The sequence below is a fragment of the Procambarus clarkii genome, chromosome 38 (assembly GCF_040958095.1).
Source record: "Procambarus clarkii isolate CNS0578487 chromosome 38, FALCON_Pclarkii_2.0, whole genome shotgun sequence".
NCBI lineage: Eukaryota > Metazoa > Arthropoda > Malacostraca > Decapoda > Cambaridae > Procambarus > Procambarus clarkii.
In genome coordinates, this window is record NC_091187.1 from 42,473,807 (window position 1) to 42,501,764 (window position 27,958).

General features: G+C 42.3%; 1 protein-coding gene across 2 annotated transcripts in view; it reads right to left on the reverse strand.

Moving 5' to 3' along the window:
- Positions 1-248: 248 nt before the first annotated feature.
- Positions 249-27,958, reverse strand: part of LOC138372437 (uncharacterized) — a 35,533-nt gene continuing 7,823 nt past the window's right edge. The window contains exons 3-6 of one of the 2 annotated variants that reach the window (XM_069337923.1): positions 7,058-7,759; positions 6,081-6,465; positions 4,599-4,814; positions 249-4,482 (exon numbers count right to left, since the gene is read on the reverse strand). In XM_069337923.1, the coding sequence (XP_069194024.1) occupies positions 3,970-4,482; positions 4,599-4,814; positions 6,081-6,197 (846 nt within the window). In that variant the 5' untranslated portion in view covers positions 6,198-6,465; positions 7,058-7,759 and the 3' untranslated portion in view covers positions 249-3,969. Of the gene's footprint in view, positions 4,483-4,598; positions 4,815-6,080; positions 6,466-7,057; positions 7,760-27,958 lie in introns of those variants that run through there. The other variant, XM_069337922.1, reaches the window with a different exon arrangement.

The window sequence follows — 27,958 nt, forward strand, 5'->3', positions numbered from 1 at the left end:
ACCACCAAAACCTTCTTCTTAAATTACATCATTATGGAGTCAGAGGACACTCCCTACAATACCTCAAATCCTACCTTACTGACAGGCTCCAATATGTTTCTGTGAATAATACAATTTCTCCCACCCTACCCATCAACATTGGTGTTCCCCAGGGCAGTATACTTGGCCCTCTCCTCTTTCTCATCTACATTAATGACCTTCCAAATGCCTCCCAACACCTCAAACCAATTATATTTGCTGACGACACAACCTTCATTTACTCCAGTCCTGATCCCCTTGCTCTAAATGCCACAGTAAATACTGAGCTAAATAAAGTCCATCTGTGTCTAACTGCCAAAAAACTCACCCTTAACATTGACAAAACCTTTTATATTCTGTTTGGCAATAAATCCTCTAATCAAATAAATCTCAAAATAAACAATACCCAAATTTGTAACAAATTAGATGGCAAATTCCTTGGCATTCTCATTGACCACAAGCTTAATTTCCAGGGACACATTCTAAACATATCAAAAAAAGTTTCAAAAACTGTGGGCATTCTTTCTAAGATCAGATATTATGTACCACGCTCTGCCTTGGTGACTCTCTATTACTCCCTTATCTATCCATATCTCAACTATGGTATTTGTGCTTGGGGCTCTACTACCCAAAATCACTTACGTCCTCTAATTACTCAACACAAAGCTGCTATTAGGACAATATCCAATTCTGGCCCCAGACATCACTCGGTACCCCTACTTAAATCTCTGAATATGTTAGACATTAAGTCACTGCACATTCTCTCATGTGTATTATACATATATAAAACGCTAAAATATAATGCCAATCCTGATCTCAAAAGCTTCATAGAAGGTTGTATCAGATCCCATGAGCATCACACCAGAAATAAATACAGTTTTGATATTCCTAGAGTACGACTTAATCAAACTAGAAATGCTCTACAAATCAAGGGGCCCAGAATGTGGAATGACCTTCCCAACCATGTTAAAGACTGTACCTCTCTCAACCAGTTTAAGTTAAAAGCGAAGCTATACCTAATAAATTCCCTGTAACCTACCTTACCCTTCTATTGTCAACCAATGTCTGTTTTTTTCTTTAAAGAGCGCTGTTTGTCGACATAATTGTATTTGTGCTGCTTCTTCATCTATGTTTTCATTTCTTGTTTTCATTCTACTCATTATGCTCAATTAGTATTAAGCTTGTCATTTAAGTTTATCATGCCCGAAACGCTTTGCGTAATAGTGGCTTTAGGCATTGTATGTACTAGCTATACCTATAAGTTAAACAATCCTTGTAAATATTTATTGTATGTATGTACCTTACCTAAATAAAATTGTATTGTATTGTGCTGTTGTAACTAGAGTGGCCGCACAATACCACAGTAGTGATGGTGATGGTACAGTGAACTAGAGTGGCAGCACAACACCACAGTAGTGATGGTGGTGGTACAGTGAACTAGAGTGGCAGCACAACACCACAATAGTGATAGTGGTGGTACAGTGAACTATAGTGGCAGCACAACACCACAGTAGTGATGGTACAGTGAAACAGAGTGGCAGCACAACACCACAGTAGTGATGGTGATGGTACAGTGAACTAGAGTGGCCGCACAATACCACAGTAGTGATGGTGATGGTACAGTGAACTAGAGTGGCCGCACAATACCACAGTAGTGATGGTGATGGTGGTGGTACAGTGAACTAGAGTGGCAGCACAACACCACAGTAGTGATGGTGGTGGTACAGTGAACTAGAGTGGCAGCACAACACCACAGTAGTGATGGTGGTGGTACAGTGAACTAGAGTGGCAGCACAACACCACAGTAGTGATGGTGGTGGTACAGTGAACTAGAGTGGCAGCACAACACCACAGTAGTGATGGTGGTGGTACAGTGAACTAGAGTGGCAGCACAACACCACAGTAGTGATGGTGGTGGTACAGTGAACTAGAGTGGCAGCACAACGCCACAGTAGTGATGGTCGTGGTACAGTGAACTAGAGTGGCAGCACAACACCACAGTAGTGATGGTCGTGGTACAGTGAACTAGAGTGGCAGCACAACACCACAGTAGTGATGGCGGTGGTACAGTGAACTAGAGTGGCAGCACAACACCACAGTAGTGATGGTGATGGTACAGGGAACTACAGTGGCAGCACAACACCACAGTAGTGATGGTACAGTGAACAAGAGTGGCAGCACAACACCACAGTAGTGATAGTGATGGTACAGTGAACTAGGGTGGCAGCACAACACCACAGTAGTGATGGTACAGTGAACTTGCAGTCTCCGTGGTGTAGTGGTAAGACACTCGCCTGGCGTTCCGCGAGCGTCATGGGTTCGTATCCTGGCCGGGGAGGATTTACTGGGCGCAATTCCTTAACTGTAGCCTCTGTTTAACGCAACAGTAAAATGTGTACTTGGATGAAAAAACGATTCTTCGCGGCAGGGGATCGTATTCCAGGGACCATAGGATTAAAGACTTGCCCGAAACGCTACGCGTACTAGTGGCTGTACAAGAATGTAACAACTCTTGTATATATCTCAAAAAAAAAAAAAAAAAAAAAAAAAAAAAAAAAAAAAAAAAAAAAAAAAAAAAAACTAGAGTGGCAGCACAACACCACAGTAGTGATGGTACAGTGAACTACAGTGGCAGCACAACACCACAGTAGTGACGGTGGTGGTACAGTGAACTAGAGTGGCAGTACAACACCATAGTAGTGATGGTACAGTGAACTAGAGTGGCAGCACAACACCACAGTAGTAATGGTACAGTGAACTAGAGTGGCAGCACAACACCACAGTAGTGATGGTGGTGGTACAGTGAACTAGAGTGGCAGCACAACACCACAGTAGTGATGGTGATGGTACAGTGAACTAGAGTGGCAGCACAACACCACAGTAGTGATGGTGGTGGTACAGTGAACTAGAGTGGCAGCAGAACACCATAGTAGTGATGGTGGTGGTACAGTGAACTGGAGTGGCAGCACAACACCATAGTAGTGATGGTGGTGGTACAGTGAACTAGAGTGGCAGCACAACACCACAGTAGTGATGGTACAGTGAACTAGAGTGGCAGCACAACACCACAGTAGTGATAGTGATGGTACAGTGAACTAGGGTGGCAGCACAACACCACAGTAGTGATGGTGATGGTACAGTGAACTAGAGTGGCAGCACAACACCACAGTAGTGATGGTGATGGTACAGTGATCTAGAGTGGCAGCACAACACCACAGAAGTGATGGTGGTGGTACAGTGAACTAGAGAGGCAGCACAACAACACAGTAGTGATTGTGATGGTACAGTGAACTACAGTGGCAGTACAACACCACAGTAGTGATGGTGGTGGTACAGTGAACTAGAGTGGCAGCACAACACCACAGTAGTGATGGTGGTTGTACAGTGACCTAGAGTGACAGCACAACACCACTGTAGTGATGGTGGTGGTACAGTGAACTAGAGTGGCAGCGCAACACTAAAGTAGTGATGGTGATGGTACAGTGAACTAGAGTGGCAGCACAACACCACAGTAGTGATAGTGATGGTACAGTGAACTAGAGTGGCAACACAACACCACAGTAGTGATGATGGTGGTACAGTGAACTAGAGTGACAGCAAAACACAACAGTAGTGATGGTGGTGGTACAGTGAACTACAGTGGCAGCCCAACACCACAGTTGTGATGGTGGTGGTACAGTGAACTAGAGTGGCAGCACAACACCACAGTAGTGGTGGTGGTGGTACAGTGAACTAGAGTGGCAGTACAACACCACAGTAGTGATGGTGTTGGTACAGTGAACTAGAGTGGCAGCAGAACACCATAGTAGTGATAGTGGTTTTACAGTGAACTAGAGTGTGATGGTACAGTGAACTAGAGTGGCAGCACAACACCACAGTAGTGATGGTGGCGGTACAGTGAACTAGAGTGGCAACACAACAGTACAGTAGTGATGGTGGTGGTACAGTGAACTAGAGTGGCAGCACAACACCACAGTCCACCACAGTCACCTCCGTAATGTCACTGTGGTTGACTGCTGCCCTCACAACATCCAGGCCGCTCACCACATCACCGAAGACACATGACCAATGGACACCATCCTGGCGGTCCCTGGTGATGATGATGAACTGGGCACTCCTGGGACTCTCCGGACTCCACCTGGCCAACACAGCTCCTGCCCGGGCTGACTTTCGGTACTGCCCCTGGAGGTCAGGCAGCAGTGGGGCTCCTCCCTCACCATCATTACTCTCGTAGTCTCCGCCCCCCACACACTCCCCCGGCTGACCCTTGCGCCACACCTGCAACAGTTTAGTGTTGCGGTAGGTGTGGCCCCGCTGGCCCGTACACAACAACACAAACTGTCTGGCCAGTGGAGTGTCAGGGGTCAGCCGGATGGTGACCCGCCCTCTTGTTGACCCCGCCCACCCGAGGTCAAGGAACGCCAGGGTGCAGGAGGACTCCAGCACGCCCACAACCTCACTCTCCTGCAGGAAATCAAATAAATCATGCTGATAACTGTATAACAAAATGTTATCATATTAGTTATCAAAACTTAGTAAGTCAGTAATGTTAGTAAGACTAGTGGTTGTAATAAAGTTACCTGGAGGGTATGGGCGTGGTCGGGCGTGGGCTGACGCAGGAGTGGGTGGAGGTACAGCTGTCCGTCTTGTAGAGTTATCCTGGCGGAGCGGCGGCCATCTTGGTCTTCCTGGACGGCCAACACCCGGCCAGCCTCCACCAGCCTCTTGACGGCCAACACCCGGCTAGCCTCAACCAGCCTCTTGACGGGCTCACTCATCCTGCGGAGGTCCTCAACCTGTGGACAGTGTCAGCCCCATTATCATCTGTTGTCAGTGTCAGCCCCATTATCACCTGTGGTCAGTGTCAGTCCCATTATCACCTGTGGTCAGTGTCAGCCCCATTATCACCTGTGGTCAGTGTCAGTCCCATTATCACCTGTGGTCAGTGTCAGCCCCATTATCAACTGTGGACAGTGTCAGTTCTATTATCATCTGTGGACAATGTCAGCCCCATTATCACCTTTAGTCAGTGAGGGACCCATTATCAGTCAATCACACCTACAAAATTCACCACAATCAGCACATTACACTACACATAAACTGAAGCCAGTCAAGGAAAACACCTACTGGCAAAGGGTTGTTGCTGGACCTGTAGCTCCAGCCCCCCCCCCCCTCTACTGGCAGGGGGTTGGTGCTGGACCTGTAGCTCCAGCCCCTCTCTACTGGCAAAGGGTTGTTGCTGGACCTGTAGCTACAGCCCCCCTCCCCTCTATTGGCAGGGGGTTGGTGCTGGACCTGTAGCTCCTGCCCCCCTCTACTGGCAAAGGGTTGTTGCTGGACCTGTAGCTACAGCCCCCTCTACTGGCAGGGGGTTGGTGCTGGACCTGTAGCTCCAGTCCCCCTCTACTGGCAGGGGGTTGGTGCTGGACCTGTAGCTCCAGCCCCCCCCCCCCTCTACTTGCAAGGGGTTGGTGCTGGACTTGTAGCTCCAGCCCCCCTCTACTGGCAAAGGGTTGGTGTTGGACCTGTAGCTGCAGCCCCCCCCCCCCACCTCTACTGGCAGGGGGTTGGTGCTAGACCTGTAGCTCCAGCCCCCTCTACTGGCAGACGGTTGGTGCTGGACCTGTAGATCCAGTCCCCCTCTACTGGCAGGGGGTTGGTGCTGGACCTGTAGCTCCAGTCCCCCTCTACTGGCAGGGGGTTGGTGCTGGACCTGTGGCTGGATCCTGGATGCTTTGGGGATTGGTTGGTAGAGTGTCACCCCGCTCTCTGTGCCTCTGTGAGGGGGGGGGGGGGGGCAGGATCCTGGGTTCAATAGAGGATCAAAGGTTCAATCACCATGCAGGACATAAATGGTTCACATGTTTCCTTTCAGCTGTTGCACCTGTTCACCTACCAGTAAATATTTATCCAAGAGGTAGGAAACTATTGAAAATTGTATGTTAAGGAAAGTCAGTAGTAGTCCTTGGGGAACCTCGATAAACCTAAGAACAGGCTTCCTCTCCTCAAAACGCAACTCAATATCTTGTGATATGAACCACGAGAGAAAATAAAAAACTTACTGTTAATTGCTTCCGGGGGATCTCTCCAGTGATTTCCTGAACTTTATCCATGATGCTGGAGGCTGAGTCTCCCAGGTGTACGGGGTCAGCTGTGGCACCTGTCTCTGTGGTCATCATCTCCAGGGCCTCCCTGATGGTCTCCTGCACCTGTCATTACCAACACAAACATTAATGGTGGAGGCTGAGTCTCCCAGGTGTACGGGGTCAGCTGTGGCACCTGTCTCTGTGGTCATCATCTCCAGGGCCTCCCTGATGGTCTCCTGCACCTGTCATTACCAACACAAACATTTATGGTGGAGGCTGAGTCTCCCAGGTGTACGGGGTCAGCTGTGGCACCTGTCTCTGTGGTCATCATCTCCAGGGCCTCCCTGATGGTCTCCTGCACCTGTCATTACCAACACCAACATTAATGGTGGAACCTGGACTATCATGAAGCATCTGGCTCTTAGTAGAGTAACTGGACTATAATGAAGCATCAGACTGAGTAAAGTAACTGCACTATAATGAAGCATCAGGCGCTGAGTAAAGTAACTGCACTATAATGAAGCATCAGGCGCTGAGTAAAGTAACTGGACTATAATGAAGCATCAGGCTCTGAGTAAAGTAACTGCACTATAATGAAGCATCAGGCTCTGAGTAAAGTAACTGGACTATAATGAAGCATCAGGCATTAAGTAAAGTAACTGGATTTTAATGAAGCATCAGGCTCTGAGTAAAGTAACTGGACTATAATGAAGCATCAGACTGAGTAAAGTAATTTGACAATATAAGTAATGTTTCTCTACACTGACCACAGTGTAGAGAAACACCAAGATGACAGTTGACTTTATTAATAAAAATGTATCAGGTATTAGAGCAAAAAGTTTCCAATATATAAAGTCAACTCTCATCTTGATGTGTCTCCATGTCAAAAGTGTTTATATAGAGGCAATACTACACTCAGTTGGGTGAGAACAATGTGACCTTCAGCAGCGTACCTTCACTGAGGTGTGGACAGTCTTGACATTTGGGAAGAGTTCCTGGCACTTCCTGAGCCAATTTTCTACCTCCATGTTGCATTGGTCAACTTCATTGATGGTCATGAATACTTCCTGTGCTGTGTTGACTGTGTCGAGGTTCCCCACCATGACCTGCAGCTGAGTCTTCCCTTCCTCTCCTTGTGTTGTCATATCCACCACACTGGTATCCTCCAGTTCCAAGAGCTTCATTGCTGACTTGTTCTGCTCTACCAGAGCACAGAGTCTGTCCTGGAGCTGGAGGTGGTGAGTCTTCCAGTCCCCCAGCTGCCCCCGGTACTCCCCCAGCTGGGACAGTACCTCTTCACAGCTAGTAATGAGGGTGCTGATGCTGCTCTTCTGCTCCTGCACCATGGAATGTAACTTCTTGCTGATTCCTCTTGCAGGAGCTTTAATGGATTTTGCTGGTAACGTTTTCTCTGGTACAACCTCGATACCTTTTAGTTTTCTGATAAGGGCCTCCATACCATAATTAATTGGGAACTGAGTAGCAGCTGTGGCAGCGTGCTCGGCACGGCAGCTGGGGCAGGTCAGCTGCCCATTCTTGATAGCATTGTTAATACACTGGGAGCAGAATGTGCGGCCGCACGGCAGTGTGCGAGGCCGTAGCTGATTGTCATCATAACTGTTAAAACACACTGAACATTTCTCTGGGTTGTTATCCTGTGGAAAAAATATTTGGTTAAGCTAGAAGAATTTAGAACAAAAAGTAATATTACAGTATTGTACTGTATTTACCGATATAAATTACATAATATTTACATAATTTCTTTGTACAGAGGAGCCTCGGTATTTGCATTGCTCATAATTCACACTTTTCGGTATTCAGACGCTGTGTTCATGTTCGGTATTCGTCTGTTTGCTCGGCATTCAGATGTAAACACGCGTCCCTGATGCATCAGTTTCACCATAGCTGTTGTTCAGTGCACAACCCACTACACTTTTCTCTTGGATATTTTTTATATTCTTATTGTAAATAAGTCACCATGTCACCTATGAAAGTTTGTAATATGAGCCAATCAAAAAGAAAAATGGTTAGAATCACGATACAGATGAAGAAAGAACTCACAGCTAAATATGAGAGTGGTACCTGAGTGTCAGCTCTTGTTACAGAGTTTGTTATGCCTAACTCTAGTTCTCTATTAAAAGAAATGTGTGCAAAATGAGGGAAAGTGCAAACCTTTTCTTGAAATTATCACCTTGACAAACTGTGTTACAAATCTGTTGAATGACAGTGCTGTCTCACTTTAAAAACATTTTAATGCACAGGCAAAAACAATCATCCTTGGACAAGTTTCTTGTAAGGAAAACATTCAGTGAGTGTAATGAGGGAAACAGAAAAAGACAGAAAAGAGAAAGAACATCAGAAGCACAACTTCCAGAAGTTTTAATGTTAGGGAACTCCCCTGCCAAAGAACATTTCTCTTCCTCTGCCTCACTAGTTTCCACATATGCCATCAACTCTCCGAAGTACAGGTAAAGTGTAGTGTGTTAGCATTTATTCCACTTAATTATTGTATAACTATACAGTATATATTTTTGTGGTTTGGAACTGATTAATCCAATATACATTATTCCTTACTAGCTGTACTTGGCCACACGTTGCTGTGGCTCAGCAACACATGTGCGTTGTTGAGCCACAGCAACCTTCCCCCGTCTCCCAGTCCTCCCAACCATTCCCCACTCCGCCATCCCTTCGGCCTCCTAACCATCTCTCACTCCATCAACTCATCCGCCCGACAATTCCCCTCCCCCATCCCCTTATCCTCTTCACCATCACCCACTTCCCCTGTCCCCTTGTGCTCCCCACCATTCTCCATTCCCCGGTCCCCTCGTCACCATCCCCAACTCCCCCATCCCCTCATCCTTCCCACCATTACCCCCCCCCCTGTCCCCCCTCACCACCCCCCCCCCACTCCCGTCCCCTCGTCCTCCCCACCATTCCCCACTCCCTCGTCTTATGCATTCCCAAATGATCTGATGTTCCCATTAGAAAATTGGGAACATCAAATGATCTGATGTTCCCATCACTGAAATATAAGAAAAACAGTTAAAAAACAAAACAAAATGAAAAAACAAAAAAAAAACAATCTATACTCACAAAATTTACGGAATGATAAAAACACAGCTCAATTCCAATGCTATGTCACACAAAATAATTACTGTAGACACTCGATTATCCGGGATTCGAATATCCGGAAAACACCCTTATACGGTCAAAATCGTGACCGGATAAAGTTATCTCAATATCCGGCCAAAAGGTCCATAGGAGCCGGAAAATCAGGTGTTTGTCCGGATAAAAATCTGGGCCGGTTAACTTGCTGCCGATGTTGCAATATCCGGACAGTCAGCCAGACAACGAGTGAATTGTCCGGATATGAAAGCCAGGCAGAGGGCCGTACCGTATTAATCCAGTACAGCTGTGGCTCGAGGCGCATGGTGTAGGCGGGGGTGGGGTGGGTGGTTGGTATCGGGGGAGGGGGGAGCGTTGGGAGGGATAACCTGGGAGGATAAGGGGGATGTGGAACGGCCTATACACTACGGTACAGTAATTACCATTAATTTTAGAACAATTCATCATAGCCAAAAACAAAAGAAATACTAGAAAACTAAATATTTTTTCCAGTGTTCTGACATCAATTTTCGTGTTACGTCTTTCATTTTGGCATCAAATTGTGTGCAATCTAAAGGTGCTCATTTTGAAACCACACCCAGACTGATCAGTTAAAATTGTAATTTTTGACAAATATTTTAATGGATGATTTCAGACCGCGTCATCCGAGATGGCCCAGGAGAAAAACTGATGTCACTGGAAAGCGACATCGAAGCGTGAAAGTGATAATTATTAATACACTCACCAACACAGGTTAGTGACAACTGTTATAAGCCACCAGTCCCTCATAATATCCACCCCACCCTGTATGAGAGTTATAGTATTCCATACTTATACCCATGTTTGGACTGGTTTATAACCCATTAATATGCAATACAGCATGTGTAGTTAGGTAGGTAGTACTGAATTTATAAGTGTTTCAGGCTCTCCAGACAACAGTATTAACAAAAACTCCATGATTTGCTCATCATCAGCTCTACTGAACTGCCTGAAGAACAAGAAGGTCAAAACTGTTCAAGTGTAGCCCATCAACTGATTACATCAGAGATAAACTTTACTGATACTATTAAATCTATCAGAATAGATAAAAACAATCACCACAGCACCAGACAGATGCTCACTAAACTAGCTTATCCCAATGATAAGTAAGACCTCATTCAAGCAGCTATAAAATATAAAACCAATCTTTATATTAATGAGTGCCTTACCAAGCAGCGTTGATCCTCCTCTACAGACTGCATCATATTATATTAATGAGTGCCTTACCAAGCAGCGTTGATCCTCCTCTACAGACTGCATCATATTATATTAATGAGTGCCTTACCAAGCAGCGTTGATCCTCCTCTACAGACAGCATCATATTATATTAATGAGTGCCTTACCAGCAGCGTTGATCCTCCTCTACAGACTGCATCATATTATATTAATGAGTGCCTTACCAAGCAGCGTTGATCCTCCTCTACAGACAGCATCATATTATATTAATGAGTGCCTTACCAAGCAGCGTTGATCCTCCTCTACAGACTGCATCATATTATATTAATGAGTGCCTTACCAAGCAGCGTTGATCCTCCTCTACAGACAGCATCATATTATATTAATGAGTGCCTTACCAAGCAGCGTTGATCCTCCTCTACAGACTGCATCATATTCACAAACAAAACCCAAATCTTATCAAGCAGTGCTACACCAGGAATGGAACAATCATTGCTAAGAAAGAACAGCAAAAGACAAGAAATCAAAAGAGTCCAACAATTACTAACTTTCTTTGTTGATTGTGACAGAACTGGAAGTCAGCGAACTTCCAATGTCATTGTTGAGAGTAACACATGAGTGACCAAGCCTTACTGAGAGTAACACATGAGTGACCAAGCCTTACTGAGAGTAACACATGAGTGACCAAGCCTTACTGAGAGTAACACATGAGTGACCAAGCCTTACTGAGAGTAACACATGAGAGACCAAGCCTTACTGAGAGTAACACATGAGTGGCCAAGCCTTACTGAGAGTAACACATGAGTGACCAAGCCTTACTGAGAGTAACACACGAGTGACCAAGCCTTACCTTCCCTAACCATATTTATATTTAGACTTTTTATATTTGTATATTAGTTACTAAATGCTTCCTTTTTATATTATTGGCTTCAGTTACATGTAATTTGCCCTCTTATAACTGTTACTACAAACACTTCAATTTTATACAATGTAATAATTCTTTGAGTGCCTAATATGTCTAGTTACTGTATCTGATTCTTAGCTTAAAATATTTACAACTTATCCATGTATCTGTCACTACTAAGACTTCAATTTTACAAAATTTTATAAACCTTCAACTCTTAATTTGTCAATGTATCGGAATCTTTAATTCATTACTTTGTGAATTAAAAAATATTCATTTAATTTTTCGCTTATACATACCTGCCCATTAATATTAACTATTAGTCCTATCTGTTGTATAATATTCCTATATTGTTAATGGATTCTTAAACTTTAAGTACATGAATGTCTCCAGCCCACCCGTGTCTGTTTCTATTGCATACCCTTATCCAGCTTGTCTTATTACCATATGATATTACTGTATTACAATCTTAAGAGATTACTGAATTTTTAATTTGATTAATTATATGTATACTATTTTATTAACTGATTTGAATCTGAATCCATTTATTTATTCATAATCTTAATTATTTTTCTAATTCTCACTTTGTTCTCTCTTTCTTTGCCTGTTTATGTCTCATATCCTTGCCCAGCTTGTATTATTACCATATGATATTAATGTATTACAATAGTAATCTAATTCTTAACTTGGCTAATTATTTGTAGTCAAGTTGCATGATGGTGTTGACCTTGGCCGGCATGACAGGGCTGGTGAGAGCTGTGTACTGTACACACACTCTACATCGTCCACTTCAATATCCATATTCACTAGTATCAGACACCTGTGATAGGTCTTTGTCCAGATTTGTGTTATCAATATCACTGGCATGGTTATCTTCCAGCAATATGCCCTGTATGTCACCATCAGAGAGTGTTTTCTCAACAACACAGCTGGCTGGGGTCTGGGAGCTTGCTGTGAATACGTCTGACATGGTTGTTACCTTCAACATGAGCCTGCCCACGGCCGCCCATCTGGCAAGCTGGCAGACGCTCACTGGAGTCCTCAAGACTCATTCTTGTACCCGAGCTTTGAATCCTATAATACGCCTACAAGTGCCTTAAACAATACAAAAATATTTTTGTTGTTATTACACTATTATTATTATTACATTTGGGAGCCGGTCGGCTGAGCAGACAGCACGCTGGACTTGTGATCCTGTGGTCCTGGGTTCGATCCCAGGCGCCGGCGAGAAACAATGGGCAAAGTTTCTTTCACCCTATGCCCCTGTTACCTAGCAGTAAAATAGGTACCTGGGTGTTAGTCAGCTGTCACGGGCTGCTTCCTGGGGGTGGAGACCTTGTCGAGGACCGGGCCGCGGGGACACTAAAGCCCCGAAATCATCTCAAGATAACCTCAAGATAAGATATGCACACGTTATATATATAAGTATCTACATTTGTGTTCGCCATAACGAACACTATCATCACTAAATAATAGCAGTTACATATATTTGTTTTTTTAGTTGATGCTGTGGTCACAAGCTGAACAGCAATGCTGTTAGCTCATGCTGCGTGCACCAGCCATGGTGGCTCACTCAGTACTGAGGCTCTCACACCTGGGAATGTTACCCACGATTTTCTTTTAAATGGCGTCTGTTTACTAGAGCCTTGAGGAAGGTGATGTGAACCCTGTGTAGCCGCGTGAACCCTGTGTAGCCGCGTGAACCCTGTGTAGCCGCGTGAACCCTGTGTAGCTGCGTGAACCCTGTGTAGCCGCGTGAACCCTGTGTAGCTGCGTGAACCCTGTGTAGCCGCGTGAACCCTGTGTAACCACGGAACCCTGTGTAGCTGTGTGAACCCTGTGTAGCTGTGTGAACCCTGTGTAGCTGTGTGAACCCTGTGTAGCTGTGTGAACCCTGTGTAGCCGCGTGAACCCTGTGTAGCCGCGTGAACCCTGTGTAGCCGCGTGAACCCTGTGTAGCCGTGTGAACCCTGTGTAACCACGTGAACCCTGTGTAGCCGTGTGAACCCTGTGTAGCCGTGTGAACCCTGTGTAGCCGCGTGAACCCTGTGTAGCCGTGTGAACCCTGTGTAACCACGTGAACCCTGTGTAGCCGCGTGAACCCTGTGTAGCTGCGTGAACCCTGTGTAGCCGCGTGAACCCTGTGTAGCCGCGTGAACCCTGTGTAACCACGTGAACCCTGTGTAGCCGCGTGAACCCTGTGTAGCCACGTGAACCCTGTGTAACCACGTGAACCCTGTGTAGCCGCGTTAACCCTGTGTAGCCACGTGAACCCTGTGTAACCACGTGAACCCTGTGTAGCCGCGTGAACCCTGTGTAGCGGCGTGAACCCTGTGTAGCCGCGTGAACCCTGTGTAGCGGCGTGAACCCTGTGTAACCACGTGAACCCTGTGTAGCCGCGTGAACCCTGTGTAGCCGCGTGAACCCTGTGTAACCACGTGAACCCTGTGTAGCCGCGTGAACCCTGTGTAGCTGCGTGAACCCTGTGTAGCCGCGTGAACCCTGTGTAGCCACGTGAACCCTGTGTAGCCGCGTTAACCCTGTGTAGCCACATGAACCCTGTGTAGCCGCGTGAACCCTGCGTAGCCGCGTGAACCCTGTGTAGCCGCGTGAACTCTGTGTAGCCGCGTGAACTCTGTGTAACCGCGTGAACCCTGTGTAGCCGCGTGAACCCTGCGTTGCCGCGTGAACCCTGTGTAGCCGCGTGAACCCTGCGTAGCCGCGTGAACCCTGTGTAGCCGCGTGAACCCTGTGTAACCACGTGAACCCTGTGTAGCTGCGTGAACCCTGTGTAGCCGCGTGAACCCTGTGTAGCCGCGTGAACCCTGTGTAACCGCGTGAACCTTGTGTAGCCGCGTGAACCCTGTGTAGCCGCGTGAACCCTGTGTAGCCGCGTGAACCCTGTGTAGCCGCGTGAACCCTGTGTAGCCGCGTGAACCCTGTGTAGCTGCGTGAACCCTGTGTAGCCGCGTGAACCCTGTGTAGCCGCGTGAACCCTGTGTAGCCGCGTGAACCCTGTGTAGCCGCGTGAACCCTGTGTAGCCGCGTGAACCCTGTGTAGTAATAGTGAATAAGGAGACAGATTGAGGTAAAAAAATTTCAGAAACGGTTGGGCACTTCCATGCCGACTTGACCCTGTCGGGCCAGATCGTCCATCCCTCTTGTTTTAGGTGGTTAGGTTAGGGCACAGTCAGCGCGCTCCTGGCTGGCTGGTGGTGGTGGGGTGGTGGTCCCCCCTGGGGTCCCGGGGGGACCACCACCCATGGTGTACCTGAGGAACTGGTGCCCTATCCTAACCTGTTTTTTTTTACTTTTTGTCGCCTTGCTTTAAGATGAGTCTAGGGCCTCAAGAAGGGGGTCTCTACTTATGAGAGGTACCGAGGATGAATGTTCAATAGTTGGAAACCAAAAAATACACTGGTGAAAGGCATATAAACGTTTTTGGAGTATTTTAATGGCATGAGCAAAAATGCACGATTTGTCCCGGGGGTGTTACGAGAGTACTACGGTATCAATTTGGGGGCCCTTACTTTTGAATGGATCAGAGGGTGAATGTTCAATAGATTCAAACCAAGAAACGCAGTTGAAAGCGAATATAGAAGTTTTTGGAGTACTTTAATGAGGCTATGACTGAATAGTATAGGGAGTCCTTGGGCACAGCTCCATTTTCTGTAATGGTCAGAGGTGGATAACCCCAGTGGGGGTCAAGCATACAAGGGGGGGTCAAGATTCCTTACAAAGACCATTTTGGATATATAGGTGTAGTAAGCCTTATCTTGAATTTGCATGATACTGTGGGGTACATTGACATGAAGGGCGAGTCATAGAACAGGATCTGCATGTGAGATGGGCCATATTGGGGTTTTAAAGAAGTTAAGATAGCTTTAAAGAGTCCTGTGTGCTTGATAGTGGGGAAATGTTCAGTCAATAATTCTCGTGTTTTGAATCTGAATGAGGGGTCCTAGTTTGCGTTCTAGTCGTAAAATGAGTTCCTTAGTATATTTGCTATGGAAAATGAGCTTTCAGTACTCTATATAATTTGAAATGAGGTCAAGAAAGACATGTTTATGTGCGGGAAGAGTCAGGTTGGAAACTGTTTATTCCAGTCATCCCCCCTCGGCTTTGCTCCGTTTTCTGTAGCTAAAGTAAAGATTCCATTTTCTGTGGTATTCAGTTGAATACTGGTGAAAAAGGCATACTTGCATTTGTATGGTTCTAACCTGTTTATAGATTTTATAGATATATTTTCGGGTCTCAAATTAGATTTTAATATGAAAAATAGCATCAAATGTACGTCTATCTTTTGTAATAAACGTTACAAGCATTAACAATACCTGTGATATTTCATAGAATACGAAGAGAAGTTTAAATAGTGGGGCCTCAGCCATATTGTGTTGGGGTTTGACACTCCAAACATTAATTTGACACTCATAAATATACTATAAAGGAAAGTAGTTGAGTGGTTTATGTCAGTGTCGTGGTATATCAAGCGCAAAGGTTTTCAGAAAATGTTACACCTCCACCTTTCAAAAAGTGAAAAGATGAATTCATTTTGGCATTAGTCATCACTTTGGAAGTTTTTTAATTGTAGCACATGCTTAAACAAACTAATTTTTTTTTTTTAACTTACACAAATAAACCCAGGGCTTTCACATTCGCGCAAAATACTTAGTCCCCCCTAAACTTAAAACAGTTGCACAATCTTACTTAAACACATTGCTAAACTCTTATACACAAACAAAAACTCAATTTTTAACTTACACAAATAAACCCAGGGCTTTCACATTCGCGCAAAATACTTAGTCCCCCTAAACTTAAAACAGTTGCACAATCTTACTTAAACACATTGCTAAACTCTTATACACAAATAAAAACTCAATTTTTAACTTACACAAATAAACCCAGGGCTTTCACATTCGCGCAAAATACTTAGTCCCCCCTAAACTTAAAACAGTTGCACAATCTTACTTAAACACATTGCTAAACTCTTATACACAAACAAAAACTCAATTTTTAACTTACACAAATAAACCCAGGGCTTTCACATTCGCGCAAAATACTTAGTCCCCCCTAAACTTAAAACAGTTGCACAATCTTACTTAAACACATTGCTAAACTCTTATATACAAACAAAAACTCAATTTTTAACTTACACAAATAAACCCAGGGCTTTCACATTCGCGCAAAATACTTAGTCCCCCTAAACTTAAAACAGTTGCACAATCTTACTTAAACACATTGCTAAACTCTTATACATAAACAAAAACTCAATTTTTAACTTACACAAATAAACCCAGGGCTTTCACATTCGCGCAAAATACTTAGTCCCCCCTAAACTTAAAACAGTTGCACAATCTTACTTAAACACATTGCTAAACTCTTATACACAAACAAAAACTCAATTTTTAACTTACACAAATAAACCCAGGGCTCTCACATTCGCACAAAATACTTAGTCCCCCCTAAACTTAAAACAGTTGCACAATCTTACTTAAACACATTGCTAAACTCTTATACACAAACAAAAACTAAATTTTTAACTTACACAAATAAACACGGGCTTTGCACATTCACACAAAAAAAATGCTTAGTTTCCCCTAGACTTGAACAATCTTACGGTGCTTTAATTTCCAAAGCCTTCCAAACCTGCACTGGGTCCTGCCCAGCAGACTGCACAGACTGCGGCTGGATGGGTTACAATTGAGCCAAAAACAGTTGGTCAAGGCGAGATACGGCCTCATTTTTAGAGACATTTACTATAGCAAAAGCTTGAACGTCGAGAACTGAATGCGGGCCTGCACGAGAGTGGTTCTTGGCACTCAAATGTTTAGAGACTAAAATACATAGAATCTGCAAGAGTCCACCCCAAGTCGCTCACGCGGGCAATAGACATGTTTTTCGCCAAAGTGTATTTATTTAAAATAAAAATACGTCAGATAGAAAGATTTTCGCATTGCTATTATATTTACCTTATAAAGCCTCTTTATAAAAATGATATGCCACTGCGTATTATTATTGTTTTATAATAAATATTGCATAAATACTTACACGATTTCATAAACAAAAAATTATTTTAATGAGCCATGTTAGGAAGGCATCATCATTACAATAAATGCAAACTTTTAAACTAACTAAAATATATATCTCATAGAAGAAGATTTATTCTTCAAGATATATGTTATTGTTTAAGAGTTTCATTCTGTATCAAAAGGTTGCCAATGTTTTCAAAACTCTGGCCTATAAATTTTTTTTTTAAGGTTTTCCAAGGGAGTAAATCTTGCTTCCTCTCTTTCTCCCATGTGTGTCCTCATTTGGACCGGATGCAGAGTAACCTTCGTGCAAGTCCTGACTCAGTTCCCCAACGTCCAAACTATTGGACATTGCAAAATTTCACAAGTCCTGACTCAGTTCCCCAACGTCCAAACTATTGGACATTGCAAAATTTCACTAAATAATGCGGTATTTTAATTGCCCCCTCTAATTATAGAGATTTTAATCTCTAAACATTTGAGTGTCAAGAACAACTCTCGTGCAGGCCCGCGTTCAGTCCCCGACGTTCAAGCTTTTTTCTATAGTAAATGTCTCTAAAATGAGGCCGTATCTCACCCTGACCAACTGTTTTTGGCTCAATTGTAACCCATCCAGCAGCAGTCTGCTGGATAGAAGGGCAGTGGGCCTGATAAAAATAAAAAAAAAATAAACATAAATTGTTAGACTAGCTCTTTACATATGCTAGTTGTTTAATTTATTAACTGCTACTAATGCGATGATGATGCAAGAGGAGCCAGTACACATCTATGGATCAACCAATAAAAGCAGCAGACTTCTAGATGTTACTACTGCTCGGCTTAGCACGTAGCAAGATGGGAATAGGGGTGGGGGGGGGGGCTGCATTAATAAAATGAAATAAAACTAACATTCAATTATATATTCTCAAACTTATGCAAAAAAAAACTTTACAATCACATTTGCAAAACTTGCACAAATTAATTTTGGCAATTTTGTTTACCCATTATTTGTTTGTTTTTTTTTGCTTGAGCCAAAAATGAATTGTTGGGTTCATTACCAGAGTCCATTTCCCACCGTGGTAACCCTTCCCACTACCCGCCCCACATGATGGGATTCACAATAAATGAACTAAACTAGCATTCAATTATATTCTCAACAAACTTATGCAACCCCCATACAATTACATTAGCAAGCTAACACAAATTCATTGAGCAAGTTTAACTATTCGCATAGTTTGCGTCATTATATAATGGAATACGAAAAGGAAATTCGCAGAATTCAGAGATAACACCATCAATGGAGCCCAAGAAATACGCTTGTACTTCAATCATAATGATGCGCTGCCAGGAATCTTAGCAAAGTAACCAAAATATTTGCTTACTGTATGTATGTGCAGGATGCACATGACTCTCCGGTTAGGCGGTTGTGGAGTGAGACCAGCAACTGCAGACTTCCCATAGTCGTAAAAATGCCTTGCATAGAGACCGTTGCAAGCCTCTTGTTGAATCACTTAGGGTGCATATATGTGTGTGTGTGTGTGTGTGTGTGTGTAACGAGCTTTCAAGAGATTGTCACTTACATAGCTAAACAATATGTAGGGTTCAGTTTCCAAATCAATTATGCGGCTCTCGAACCCTTTTCCCCCGCTACATGCGGGAGATCCCTTTTATTTTCAGCTAAAATATGCATTATATTCAGGGGGGTTCGCCGTGTCATAGCACAACCAAAAGCCCAATATACTCCCCTAAACTTTCCCTATACGTCAACTTTTCCGTTGTACGTCAGGCTGTGAGCAGCCGCGTCCAACAGCCTGGTTGATCAGTCCGGCAACCAGGAGGCCTGGTCGACGACCGGGCCGCGGGGATGCTAAGCCCCGGAAGCACCTCAAGGTAACCTCAAGGTATCCCATCTAAATTTAAAAAAAATGCATTTCCAATACCCAATATATATATATATATATATATATATATATATATATATATACTGCCCCTCCCCCTCCCCCACCCACTCAACCCCCACCCCACCCCCAGGAATAGGCCTGATTTGTTCAAGCCAAAGCCCAATTCACCCGAGTTTTCTCTATCTCATCTAAAAATAACGTTCATTTCCAATGCCCATTATCCAGCCACCACATATTCCCCATTCCCAAGACCATTTCATAGTGTTAGTGCTGTGGCCATCTACCTAATTTCATCCCAATTAATGACAATTCCCCATTAAATATTGGCAAAAATATGCCAAATCATATCACAGCCAAAGCCCATTTCACCCAAGTTTTACCTATCCTATATAAATTGAATGTGCATTTTCAATATCTAATATCCAGGTGCCCTATTCCCAAGACCATTTCATAGCGCAGTGTCCATCCAGCTGTTTCCAAATATCCAGATGTGTTCATATATCTTCAATCCTACGAAACCAGACCTAACCTAACACACAGCTAAGGCCAAATTTATCCCAATTTAATCCAATTTCCACCTAATTTGATCCAATTTATTCAAATTTAATCCAATTCCCGCCAAATTTACCCGAGTTTGCCATTTCATAGCACAACCAAAGCCCCAATTTGACCAAGTTTCACCTATCCCAATTAAATTTAATGTGAATCTTCAATATCAGGTCGCCCCCCAATGTCACAGCCTATTCCCAAAGACCATTTCATAGTAATAGTGCAGTGTTCATCCAGCCATTTCCATGTTCCAGATGTGTTTATATATCATCAAACCTACCAAAAGCAGACCTAACCCAATACGGCTAAGGCCAAATTTAACCAAATTTTCCCCAATTTAAGATAATTTCCACCTAATTTGCCACAATTTTATCCAATTTCCACCAAATTTTACCATAGTTCACCTTATCATAGCACAGCCAAAGCCCCAGTTTGTCCAAGTTTCACCCATTCCATATAACTTTTATGTGTATTTCCAGTATCCAATATCCAGTGGTCGATGTCATACTTCATTCCCAGAGACCATTTCATAGTGATAGTGTAGGGCCTGACGAGCCACTTCCAATATACAGATGCGTTTATATACATCAATCCTACCTAAAAACCAGACCCAACCCTAACATGGCTAAGACCAAATTTAACCAAATGTATCACAATTTAAGACAATTTCTACCTAATTTGCCCCAATTTATCCAAATTTAAGACATTTTCTACCAAATTTACCCGATTTTACGTATTATAGCAAGGTCAATGCCCAATTTTCCCCCCAAGTTTCGCCTATTCCATACACTGCAAATTTAAGGCGCATTTTCAATATGCAGTCCAATAATCTCGACTGTTTTCTTTCTTTTTATTTGTTAGTTATGGATCTTTGTTAAATATTGTATTTTATATTCTTAGAAAAGTATTTGTTTGGATATTAACCCAACCACCCAGTACCCTAACCTGCGTGGATCTTTGCCGAATATTCCTGTCAATGTTGTTTATGGACTCAACAACCCTGAAGCTAACCTGCCTTGACCTGACGTTAATTGTTGCACCTTCTTTTTTTGGGGGGGAAAGTGATGTTTTTGCATCAACCCAACCACCCTTGCCCATACCTCTGATACCAAAAATCTTGGTTCCATATATGGTATCTTATTCTTGGGACACAGCCAATCCATCCCAACCTAACCTCTATTAACTATGGGTTTAATGACCATTTTTCTCTACATCAGTTCAAACACAACCCAACCTCATATAAATGGATCTGAACTCCATTTGTACACATGTTCTTAGGAAACATGATAAGATTCGCCATATCTCTATCATTAAATAATAAAAATTTTCCTTAACCTAGCCTATAATCCCCCCCCCCCCAATTGGGACAAATTTGGGTTATATTAAGCTAATGTGAAAATATATTCCTACTTTAATTCTTTAATATCCATAATTTGCCAGAATTTCGAGGGGGGGGGGGATTATAGGCTAGGTTAAGGAAAATTTTTATTATTTAATGATAGAGATATGGCGAATCTTATCATGTTTCCTAAGAACATGTGTACAAATGGAGTTCAGATCCATTTAAATGAGCTTGGGTTGTGTTTGAACTGATGTAGAGAAAAATGGTCATTAAACCCATAGTTAATAGAGGTTAGGTTGGGATGGATTGGCTGTGTCCCAAGAATAAGATACCATATATGGAACCAAGATTTTTGGTATCAGAGGTATGGGCAAGGGTGGTTGGGTTGATGCAAAAACATCACTTTCCCCCCCCCCCAAAAAAAAGAAGGTGCAACAATTAACGTCAGGTCAAGGCAGGTTAGCTTCAGGGTTGTTGAGTCCATAAACAACATTGACAGGAATATTCGGCAAAGATCCACGCAGGTTAGGGTACTGGGTGGTTGGGTTAATATCCAAACAAATACTTTTCTAAGAATATAAAATACAATATTTAACAAAGATCCATAACTAACAAATAAAAAAAAAGAAAACAGTCGAGATTATTGGACTGCATATTGAAAATGCGCCTTAAATTTGCAGTGTATGGAATAGGCGAAACTTGGGGGGAAAATTGGGCATTGACCTTGCTATAATACGTAAAATCGGGTAAATTTGGTAGAAAATGTCTTAAATTTGGATAAATTGGGGCAAATTAGGTAGAAATTGTCTTAAATTGTGATACATTTGGTTAAATTTGGTCTTAGCCATGTTAGGGTTGGGTCTGGTTTTTAGGTAGGATTGATGTATATAAACGCATCTGTATATTGGAAGTGGCTCGTCAGGCCCTACACTATCACTATGAAATGGTCTCTGGGAATGAAGTATGACATCGACCACTGGATATTGGATACTGGAAATACACATAAAAGTTATATGGAATGGGTGAAACTTGGACAAACTGGGGCTTTGGCTGTGCTATGATAAGGTGAACTATGGTAAAATTTGGTGGAAATTGGATAAAATTGTGGCAAATTAGGTGGAAATTATCTTAAATTGGGGAAAATTTGGTTAAATTTGGCCTTAGCCGTATTGGGTTAGGTCTGCTTTTGGTAGGTTTGATGATATATAAACACATCTGGAACATGGAAATGGCTGGATGAACACTGCACTATTACTATGAAATGGTCTTTGGGAATAGGCTGTGACATTGGGGGGCGACCTGATATTGAAGATTCACATTAAATTTAATTGGGATAGGTGAAACTTGGTCAAATTGGGGCTTTGGTTGTGCTATGAAATGGCAAACTCGGGTAAATTTGGCGGGAATTGGATTAAATTTGAATAAATTGGATCAAATTAGGTGGAAATTGGATTAAATTGGGATAAATTTGGCCTTAGCTGTGTGTTAGGTTAGGTCTGGTTTCGTAGGATTGAAGATATATGAACACATCTGGATATTTGGAAACAGCTGGATGGACACTGCGCTATGAAATGGTCTTGGGAATAGGGCACCTGGATATTAGATATTGAAAATGCACATTCAATTTATATGGGATAGGTAAAACTTGGGTGAAATGGGCTTTGGCTGTGATATGATTTGGCATATTTTTGCCAATATTTAATGGGGAATTGTCATTAATTGGGATGAAATTAGGTAGATGGCCACAGCACTAACACTATGAAATGGTCTTGGGAATGGGGAATATGTGGTGGCTGGATAATGGGCATTGGAAATGAACGTTATTTTTAGATGAGATAGAGAAAACTCGGGTGAATTGGGCTTTGGCTTGAACAAATCAGGCCTATTCCTGGGGGTGGGGTGGGGGTTGAGTGGGTGGGGGAGGGGCAGTATATATATATATATATATATATATATATATATATATATATATATATATATATAAGGCACAACTCTCCTAAACACGAGAGTGAAGTATACAACTTTAGAACACTTTCCCACCAGGAGACTCGAACCCTAGCCAGCACAGAAGCCTTCCAGCAACTGGCATAACAGGTACGCCTTAACCCTCTCCACCACCTGCTCAGACCCTTAAAAGAGATGGTAATTTCGGAGTATTTAAATACACCAAAGATCAACACCTCCCAAGAGCACTAGAGCAAGTGAGGGGTCATTTAGACGTTAATTTCATCAAGTCCCTGTTAATATGGGAAGACACAGTGTCTATGCTTAAGGCACAACTCTCCTAAACACGAGAGTGAAGTATACAACTTTAGAACACTTTCCCACCAGGAGACTCGAACCCTAGCCAGCACAGAAGCCTTCCAGCAACTGGCATAACAGGTACGCCTTAACCCTCTCCACCACCTGCTCAGACCCTTAAAAGAGATGGTAATTTCGGAGTATTTAAATACACCAAAGATGCTGGCTAGGGTTCGAGTCTCCTGGTGGGAAAGTGTTCTAAAGTTGTATACTTCACTCTCGTGTTTAGGAGAGTTGTGCCTTAAGCATAGACACTGTGTCTTCCCATATTAACAGGGACTTGATGAAATTAACGTCTAAATGACCCCTCACTTGCTCTAGTGCTCTTGGGAGGTGTTGATCTTTGGTGTATTTAAATACTCCGAAATTACCATCTCTTTTAAGGGTCTGAGCAGGTGGTGGAGAGGGTTAAGGCGTACCTGTTATGCCAGTTGCTGGAAGGCTTCTGTGCTGGCTAGGGTTCGAGTCTCCTGGTGGGAAAGTGTTCTAAAGTTGTATATATATATATATATATATATATATATATATATATATATATATATATATATATATATATATATATATATATATATATATATATATTGGGTATTGGAAATGCATTTTTTTTAAATTTAGATGGGATACCTTGAGGTTACCTTGAGGTGCTTCCGGGGCTTAGCGTCCCCGCGGCCCGGTCGTTGACCAGGCCTCCTGGTTGCCGGACTGATCAACCAGGCTGTTGGACGCGGCTGCTCGCAGCCTGACGTACAACGGAAAAGTTGACGTATAGGGAAAGTTTAGGGGAGTATATTGGGCTTTTGGTTGTGCTATGACACGGCAAACCCCCCTGAATATAATGCATATTTTAGCTGAAAATAAAAGGGATCTCCCGCATGTAGCGGGGGAAAAGGGTTCGAGAGCCGCATAATTGATTTGGAAACTGAACCCTACATATTGTTTAGCTATGTAAGTGACAATCTCTTGAAAGCTCGTTACACACACACACACACACACATATATGCACCCTAAGTGATTCAACAAGAGGCTTGCAATGGTCTCTATGCAAGGCATTTTTACGACTATGGGAAGTCTGCAGTTGCTGGTCTCACTCCACAACCGCCTAACCGGAGAGTCATGTGCATCCTGCACATACATACAGTAAGCAAATATTTTGGTTACTTTGCTAAGATTCCTGGCAGCGCATCATTATGAATGAAGTACAAGCGTATTTCTTGGACTCCATTGATGGTGTTATCTCTGAATTCTGCGAATTTCCTTTTCGTATTCCATTATATAATGACGCAAAGTATGCGAATAGTTAAACTTGCTCAATGAATTTGTGTTAGCTTGCTAATGTAATTGTATGGGGGTTGCATAAGTTTGTTGAGAATATAATTGAATGCTAGTTTAGTTCATTTATTGTGAATCCCATCATGTGGGGCGGGTAGTGGGAAGGGTTACCACGGTGGGAAATGGACTCTGGTAATGAACCCAACAATTCATTTTTGGCTCAAGCAAAAAAAACAAACAAATAATGGGTAAACGAAATTGCCAAAATTAATTTGTGCAAGTTTTGCAAATGTGATTGTAAAGTTTTTTTTTGCATAAGTTTGAGAATATATAATTGAATGTTAGTTTTATTTCATTTTATTAATGCAGCCCCCCCCCCCACCCCTATTCCCATCTTGCTACGTGCTAAGCCGAGCAGTAGTAACATCTAGAAGTCTGCTGCTTTTATTGGTTGATCCATAGATGTGTACTGGCTCCTCTTGCATCATCATCGCATTAGTAGCAGTTAATAAATTAAACAACTAGCATATGTAAAGAGCTAGTCTAACAATTTATGTTTATTTTTTTTTTATTTTTATCAGGCCCACTGCCCTTCTATCCAGCAGACTGCTGCTGGATGGGTTACAATTGAGCCAAAAACAGTTGGTCAGGGCGAGATACGGCCTCATTTTAGAGACATTTACTATAGAAAAAAGCTTGAACGTAGGGGACTGAACGCGGGCCTGCACGAGAGTTGTTCTTGACACTCAAATGTTTAGAGATTAAAATCTCTATAATTAGAGGGGGCAATTAAAATACCGCATTATTTAGTGAAATTTTGCAATGTCCAATAGTTTGGACGTTGGGGAACTGAGTCAGGACTTGCACGAAGGTTACTCTGAAAACCTCAAAAAAAAAATTTGTAGGCCAGAGTTTTGAAAACATTGGCAACCTTTTGATACAGAATGAAACTCTTAAACAATAACATATATCTTGAAGAATAAATCTTCCTCTATGAGATATATCTTTTAGTTAGTTTAAAAGTTTGCATTTATTGTAATGATGATGCTTTCCTAACATGGCTCATTAAAATAATTTTTTGTTTATGAAATCGTGTAAGTATTTATGCAATATTTATTATAAAACAATAATAATACGCAGTGGCATATCATTTTTATAAAGAGGCTTTATAAGGTAAATATAATAGCAATGCGAAAATCTTTCTATCTGACGTATTTTTATTTTAAATAAATACACTTTGGCGAAAAACATGTCTATTGCCCGCGTGAGCGACTTGGGGTGGACTCTTGCAGATTCTATGTATTTTAATCTCTAAACATTTGAGTGCCAAGAACCACTCTCGTGCAGGCCCGCATTCAGTTCTCGACGTTCAAGCTTTTGCTATAGTAAATGTCTCTAAAAATGAGGCCGTATCTCGCCTTGACCAACTGTTTTTGGCTCAATTGTAACCCATCCAGCCGCAGTCTGTGCAGTCTGCTGGGCAGGACCCAGTGCAGGTTTGGAAGGCTTTGGAAATTAAAGCACCGTTAGATTGTTCAAGTCTAGGGGGGACTAAGCATTTTTTTTTGTGTGAATGTGCAAAGCCCGTGTTTATTTGTGTAAGTTAAAAATTTAGTTTTTGTTTGTGTATAAGAGTTTAGCAATGTGTTTAAGTAAGATTGTGCAACTGTTTTAAGTTTAGGGGGGACTAAGTATTTTGCGCGAATGTGAGAGCCCTGGGTTTATTTGTGTAAGTTAAAAATTGAGTTTTTGTTTGTGTATAAGAGTTTAGCAATGTGTTTAAGTAAGATTGTGCAACTGTTTTAAGTTTAGGGGGGACTAAGTATTTTGCGCGAATGTGAAAGCCCTGGGTTTATTTGTGTAAGTTAAAAATTTAGTTTTTGTTTGTGTATAAGAGTTTAGCAATGTGTTTAAGTAAGATTGTGCAACTGTTTTAAGTTTAGGGGGACTAAGTATTTTGCGCGAATGTGAAAGCCCTGGGTTTATTTGTGTAAGTTAAAAATTGAGTTTTTGATTGTGTATAAGAGTTTAGCAATGTGTTTAAGTAAGATTGTGCAACTGTTTTAAGTTTAGGGGGGACTAAGTATTTTGCGCGAATGTGAAAGCCCTGGGTTTATTTGTGTAAGTTAAAAAAAAAAAATGAGTTTGTTTAAGCATGTGCTATAATTAAAAAACTTCCAAAGTGATGACTAATGCCAAAATGAATTCATCTTTTCACTTTTTGAAAGGTGGAGGTGTAACATTTTCTGAAAACCTTTGCGCTTGATATACCACGGCACTGACATAAACCACTCAACTACTTTCCTTTATAGTATATTTATGAGTGTCAAATTAATGTTTGGAGTGTCAAACTCCAACACAATATGGATGAGGCCCCACTATTTAAACTTCTCTTCGTATTCTATGAAATATCACAGGTATTGTTAATGCTTGTAACGTTTATTACAAAAGATAGACGTACATTTGATGCTATTTTTCATATTAAAATCTAATTTGAGGCCCGAAAAATATATCTATAAAATCTATAAACAGGTTAGAACCATACAAATGCAAGTATGCCTTTTTCACCAGTATTCAACTGAATACCACAGAAAATGGAATCTTTACTTTAGCTACAGAAAACGGAGCAAAGCCGAGGGGGGATGACTGGAATAAACAGTTTCCAACCTGACTCTTCCCGCACATAAACATGTCTTTCTTGACCTCATTTCAAATTATATAGAGTACTGAAAGCTCATTTTCCATAGCAAATATACTAAGGAACTCATTTTACGACTAGAACGCAAACTAGGACCCCTCATTCAGATTCAAAACACGAGAATTATTGACTGAACATTTCCCCACTATCAAGCACACAGGACTCTTTAAAGCTATCTTAACTTCTTTAAAACCCCAATATGACCCATCTCACATGCAGATCCTGTTCTATGACTCGCCCTTCATGTCAATGTACCCCACAGTATCATGCAAATTCAAGATAAGGCTTACTACACCTATATATCCAAAATGGTCTTTGTAAGGAATCTTGACCCCCCCTTGTATGCTTGACCCCCACTGGGGTTATCCACCTCTGACCATTACAGAAAATGGAGCTGTGCCCAAGGACTCCCTATACTATTCAGTCATAGCCTCATTAAAGTACTCCAAAAACTTCTATATTCGCTTTCAACTGCGTTTCTTGGTTTGAATCTATTGAACATTCACCCTCTGATCCATTCAAAAGTAAGGGCCCCCAAATTGATACCGTAGTACTCTCGTAA